We start from the raw sequence: 6,948 nt of genomic DNA on the forward strand, positions 1-6,948 counted from the left end.
TTTCGATACTCGCGTCAGTATCGATATATCGATACTTCGGATCGATACGCCCATCCCTAGTGAGCCACAAGGTACTTTAGCTGCAACCTTGAAGCTAAAAGTATAACTAGGGTAGACAAAACGGCTCCTGCTTTTTCTCAAAACTCCTACCAGTTACTATTCTCAAATGAGGAGCAGATCTCATAATGGGGGTGTAAATTCAAAAAAGGGCTTCTTAAAAATGTCTCATCCCATCAGGAGATAGATGATCATCTTGTCACATCAGTTATAAGACTGAAAGAATTGCAAAGTAATCTCATATGCAATATACTTTCGATAATCTGGTGCTGTTGGTGTTTGATTTCTCCAAAGCCGAGTCCTCTGGTTTCCTCAGACTCATTAACCAGCCACGGGTTCACGGCATGCCCCGACCCGTGTCCACCTGTCATCAGACTTGACCTGGAGATGATAATTGGCACAAAAATACACATTGTATCATGTCAATTTATTACACAGACAAAATATGAAATAAATGTACCAAAAAATGCACCATATTGTGTACTTAACTTTTATGAGACAATGCACTGCATTCCCACGATTCACTAACAAAGGTTTTTACGGAGAAAAAAAATGGTATAATATAAAACTATTGATTTATAGCCTTTGGTTATAAGTATAAAAATTAAGTGTTAAATACACGCTTCCTTTCAAAAATTTGGGGTCAGTAAGATGTTTTAATGTTTTTGAAAGAGCACAGAACACAGGCTGAATTTATTCAATCCAAAATACAGTTAAAACAGCAACTTTGTTAAATTTTATTACAATTAAAAAATTATTGTTTTCAATTTTAATATATTTTATAAGTAAAATGTAATTTATTCGTGTAAGGGCAAAGCTGAATACTCAGCAGCCATTAATTTAGGCTTCAGTGTTACATGATCCTTCAGAAATCACTCTAATATGCTGATTTGCATAAGAAACATTGGTCACACTTTATTTTAAGGTCCAGTTCTCATTATTAACTAACAATTAGCTACGACTTTTGCTTCAATAAACTCCTAATTGCTGCTTATTTATAGTTAGTAAGGTAGTTGTTAAGTTTAGGTATTGGGTAGGATTAAGGATGTAGAATATGGTCATGTAGAATATGTGCTTTATAAGTACTTATAAAAAGCCAATTTCAATAATAGGCATTCTAATAAGCAACTAGCTAATAGTGAGAATTGGTCTCTAAAATAAAGTGTTACCGAAACATTTCTTATTAAGCAGGACAAATATTTTCAAATTTTACAATATTTTTGTGGAAACCTTGATACATTTTTTCAGGATTCTTTGATGAATCAGAAAGTCCAAAAGAGCAGCATTTGTTTAAAATCGTTTATATCAATGTAAAACTCTGTTTTTTAACTTGTGATCAATTTAATACAACGTATAAAATTATTATTTTCTTGGAAAAATAAATCTTACTGATTCCAAACTTTTGAACAGTAGTGTACAACAAAATACATAAGAAATTTTAGAGTCTTGGAAGCCTAACATCATTCTGTGCTTCATAGGAATGGGCTTGTTTGTCCTAAATTGTTTTACCTGGAATTAGCCTACTACATTCAATTTCAACAGAAGCATAGACCACAGATGAATAACCTTGGAGCTCACGGCAGGTCCATCTTGAAAGGTTTATACACTATTTTTTTTACGAAAAAAAAAAAAAATACAGAAACCAAGTTATTTTGTAGAGGAAGTAAAATTACTGTAAGTCATGACCTCTTTTAGCTTATTGTTTTAATAAAACTCAAAAACGTATGTACATGCGTTTATGCATTCAGCAGTCATCACTGTACTACACAAAGTCAACTTTCTCATTACATACACACACAGTAACTAGATTACATACACAGTGTAATATTATAGTTATTCCACATGCACTGTCAATCAACAGCTACGTGCACACATCAAATGGACACACATCATCTACTTTACAAACGTAAATAAACTTCGAAGCATGTCCGCGAGTTGTTCAAGAGCCACAGGCTCTTTCTACCAAACTCACATCTGTAGCACTCATGTGCCTTCAGAATAAATAACCTTTCTATTTTTTACTTCTAAAACAGCAAACAACATCCCCTACGTTGGACCTTGTAAGATCAGAGAACCTCTGTTTATTTGTTCATATGGGTTCCACTTTGTTGGGCCCGGAGAGTGAGTTTTCATGCCCTACGTTACAAGGACACAAAGCATATGAACCGCCTCTGGCTTTTATACAAGCTTTCAAAGCGCCATGCCAAACTGAAAAGTGGCCTGTTATCCTGTGGAGACACTGCGTTGTGCTTTTGCACTTTACTTTGATTAATGTATGAAACCTGTTCCCCCTGAGGCTCCTGGACAGCTCGCAGAGAGAAGTGAAGTTTAAAGGCTCTTCTGGAAAAGCTATCAGCGCTCAGCATCGCGCAGAGAGTTATGAGCCGGTCACTATAGCTCGCACGGGTGTCCCGCTTCCTGTGGGTTCAGAGCCTATATCGAAAGTAGTATCAATAACCAAAGTTGAAAATGTCCATCACAAATCCATCCATGGCTCTGATTACAAATCATATGATTTTTTTTTTTTTCAATTTCATGTCTGGATGGTAAAACTGTCCTGATATCATAATGAAGACAAAAGCTTAATTACACGAATTAAATTCTAAAAAAGAAACCATATTAACTAGTTTGGGACAATATTTCAGCATTTAAAGACACTTCACTACTTAATTAATATTTGAAAAAATAACAGTTATCGAAGTCCAAGTCATGTGGTGCAACCAACATGTAAAAAAAATAAATATTTCAAATAGGAAATTGCGGACCGCTGCAGACCCTCACAACTCTTAAAATTGTAAATAATTTGACATTTTTTAAATAACACAACAATGTTAGTTAAGTTTGTAAATTGCCATATGATGCAACAAAAATATTTATGAATTAATAAGTAATAATAATTGTATAAAACACATTTTACATTAAAAATATATACTTAAAAGCTCATAACACTTTACAACAAATAATGACTGATGAAGATGTGTAAAGCTAAATGTATTCTAAGTGTAAGGAAAAAGAGTAGATTTTTTTAGGAGAGTAGAGTAATTAAATTGAAACTTTTGTTGAAAATGCCATATGTCCAACATGAATACAAAGAATACAAATGTGCATTAAACTATATTTTTTAAAGAGATTTTTGCTTTTTATCGTGGGCACTCATATATGTCAATGACCTATATCAAGAATTTATAACCATTTTTTATACTGAGGATGTTTTCTTTCAGGAATATTCAGTTGTTCACGCAGGTTAAGATGAAACTGCATGTCAAAAAAAGGTATTTGAGTAAAACTCAAATGACTTCCTCTCACTATAAGTGCTAGTTTTTGACAATGGCTCTTCTCTTCCAGTTAGTTCAGCATCAGCGGAGCTTCATTTGGGTTCAGAGAGGTCGCTAACCTCTGAAGAGTCTTCAGCTGGACCTGTTCCTCTCATTCTCATCCTTCCTCACACCGAGGAAGTTTACTTCTCACATGCTTGGTGAGCTAGACCTCTTTCTTCTCAATCTCTCCATTGCTCCAGCTTTCTAAACTACAAAAGTACCAAGGCAGTCACAAAATGCCTTTGAAGCGTCGTCTCTATCCAAGTCCAAGCTGATATTAATCCTCTGGCCAGCGAGACAAATGGTCAGTGGCAGATCCTAATCTTTCTGACATGTTTGGCAACTCGTAGCTTGCGCCAGCCCCTCTCCACTTCCTCCAACTCCATCTCAGCGGCGTGAGGATTAACGCTTATCCAATTAACCTCCCGCAGAGCCCGCAGACTTAATCAGACGAGGCATCACACTGGAGCGAGACCTGGAGACAGACCTCGTCTCTTAGAGGCCCCATTTAACTAATTACAACTTTGTGCATTACGATCAAATATAAAAGAGAGGAAACTGGGTGAGGAGGGTAAGGGCACCAGATCCGGAACTCTGAATCTTCAAATGAGCGGCATGTCATTTTGTGCTTGATTAAAGGTTAATCTTCCACAAAGGTATTGTTTCATGAATGCCATAAGCCTGGTCTTATCCCTATGGAAAAAAAAGTTAAATGCTATTTCAGCTTATTGAAGCAAAGCTAACACCCCCACTGGCAGACAAAGACCACACAGTGAGATGAATCCAGGCCCTAAAAATCCTGCCAGGCTAACACCCTCATAAAAAAATCTTTAGTATTTAAAAAACTTGATCAAATGACTGTAATGTATTAGTGCTCTTTAGCTAAATGTGTGCACAGCGTAACAGTGCGACGTGAACGGGGCCTCCCATGTTAAGGAATTAGAGGATTAAGTCCACAAAGACGGGTAGAAAAAGAAGGGATCAGGCCTATAAATGATTTCTCAAAGTTTCCTAATTTTATCAATTAAAGATAGTAACTAAATACATCTTCTCAGCCTTTACCACCCACTGAATCATAAAGGCCCAATCTATCAAACCGGATTAGGTTTGCTGTAAAAGAAGCCTCTGTATTAGTCTGTATCGGTGTTATTTCAGTATTGATTTATATAAAATTACAGTATTTATTAATATTTTAAATAACAATGAATAATAATCATGAACACATTTTTAGATTTTCAGTTTTCATTTTAAAGGCATAGTTCATCCAAAATTGTAAAAGTTTTAGTTGATGTTTACAATAACAACATTGGCCTGTATTAAACAAGGTGATGAGAAATGAAGAGTAATCCAGACAGATGGAGCATTAAGCTCCTAATGATTAAAAAAACTAAACAAAAAAGTGACTTTTATATTAGCAGGTTGTTTTGCCTTCCTATCCTATAACCTTGATCGAGAAGGTCAAATCAGAATAATGACCATCTCATTTCTCTAAGGAAGTTCGGCTCCTAAGCTGTCGTTTCGATTAAGAGTCATAAGCACACAGAAGATTGGCGGTGACACATTAAGTCTCTGATTGGTGTATTTTGGAGAGAGGATGTGAGCGCAGTGGAGAGTAAGGAAGTGTAAACAGTCTGGATGGTGGAAGTTCAACACTCAGCTCTGATCAGCAGAGCAGTAAAGCTGAACTGGAGCCCTCAGAGAGTGTGCACAGACTTCCGTTTTAGCACAGGTCGCACCATTTCTGGCCATTTCTCAACACTGGGACACTACTGCAGGGCAAAGAAGGAAACATGGCAAGCAAAGGCCTCTATGGTCTGGTAGACTAACTAGGCACAGAGTTCATGGTTTCTCTACTGTTGTTCTGCATAAACGTCAAATTAAGGTGAATATCAAACTATGCAGGCCTCAACAATAAGGTTGGCCTGCTGGACGGGAGCCAGTTGACTCAGTCACTTGGAACAGGCCCTTCCTCTTTCAAGCCACTGCTGTGTTGACGCTGAAAATGTTACATTCATTGATCTTGTACATCCATTGTGCCTTGCAATCATAAACATTTGGTTTTCAGTGATGCATTCTACATTGTTGTCGCAAACCCTGCTGATTTGTCACCAAAATATGATTATTTTAAGAAATGAATACTTTTATTCAGCAAGGATGCATTAGGTTGTTCAAACGTGAGAGTAAAGTACTGTGTTCAACATTGATAATAATTAGAATGCATTCTGAAGGATCATGGGACACTGAAGACTGGAGTAATGGATGCCGGAAATTCATCTTTGCCATCAGAGGAATAATTAAAATGTATTAAAAACAAAACAGTTTTCAAAATTGCAATATTATTGCACAATACTGTTTTTACTGTACTTTTATCTAATCAATAAAGCCATGGTGAGCGCTTTCAAAAGAGACTTTCAAAAACAACAACAACCAAAAAAATCATATCAACCCTAAAATTTAAAATGGTAATTTACAAACCATGTTTTACATTAGCGTGTGTGTTCTTTTTTTGTTGTTGTTGTTGTTTTTTTGTGAAGAAGAAAAAAGACAAAGAAAGAAAGCTTAACATTTAAAGAAAAATCAAAATATTTCTAGCAAAAAATGAAAATTGAGCATTCTGTGTGGTAAGGCCAGTGAAAACATCAACAGGGCAAAATCTGAACTACTACTCACTTGCCTCAAACAAATAAATAAATACAGTGGGTATTGAAAAGAATCACCCCCATTTAAAATAATCCCATTTTGTTGCTTTGCAGCCTGAAATGAAGACAGACACAGTTTTTGTTTTATCCAGCTGTATTTACTCAGTGCAACTAATATAACACCAACATGTCAGGAAAAATAAAAAATAAAAATAAATAAACAGAATCACTGAGTTGGAAAAAGGATCACCCCCTCTTAAAAATGACTTGTAAACTCAATCAGGTGTAGCTAAACACCTTCTCAATGGCACACAAAGCCATTTGACTTCAACTGTGATCAGCTGTGGTCATTTTGATCAGCTCAGCATGAAAAGAGCTTTCCTGCAGCATTTCAGTCCTTGGTAGTGCAACTGAAGCAAATAATCAACTATGGTGGAAAGGCACTGTCAGAAGATCTCCAGGATAAAGTTGTGGACAGGCACAAGTCAGGACATGGATACAAAAACATTTCAAAGACTTTATCAATGCCCAGAAGCACAGTGATGTCTATTATTAAGAAGTGGAAGGTATTTGGTACAACACAGACCCTCCCTGGTTCAGGACGTCACTCCAAACTGGATGAAAGAGCCAGGAGGAAACTAGTCAGAGAGGCGACCAACAGCAACTCTGAAACAGTTGCAGGAATTTATGACAAAAAGTGGTCATTGTGTACATGTGACAACAATCTCACAAATTCTCCACAAATGTGGCTTGTATGGGAGGGTTGCAAGAAAAAAAGCTATTCCTCAAGAAAGGCCACGTGCAGTCACAACTGAGCTTTGCCAAAATGCACCTTGAAGATTCTGAGACAGATGAGACTAATATTGAATTATTTGGCCTCAACACCAAACTATATGTCTGGCGGAAATCCAATACAGCTCACCATCCAAATAACA

The 6,948-nt window shown here is 36.5% G+C and overlaps 1 protein-coding gene across 2 annotated transcripts in view; it reads right to left on the reverse strand.

The window, feature by feature from the left end:
- LOC107757428 (syntaxin-8-like) overlaps positions 1 to 6,948 on the reverse strand; it is a 61,249-nt gene that overhangs the window by 50,601 nt on the left and 3,700 nt on the right. For both annotated transcript variants that reach the window (XM_016574898.1, XM_016574899.1), the window contains exon 5: positions 311 to 438. In XM_016574898.1, the coding sequence (XP_016430384.1) occupies positions 311 to 438 (128 nt within the window). The remainder of the gene's footprint in view (positions 1 to 310; positions 439 to 6,948) is intronic.

This window comes from Sinocyclocheilus rhinocerous, unplaced genomic scaffold (assembly GCF_001515625.1).
Source record: "Sinocyclocheilus rhinocerous isolate Xijiao unplaced genomic scaffold, SAMN03320098_v1.1 scaffold1134, whole genome shotgun sequence".
Lineage (NCBI taxonomy): Eukaryota > Metazoa > Chordata > Actinopteri > Cypriniformes > Cyprinidae > Sinocyclocheilus > Sinocyclocheilus rhinocerous.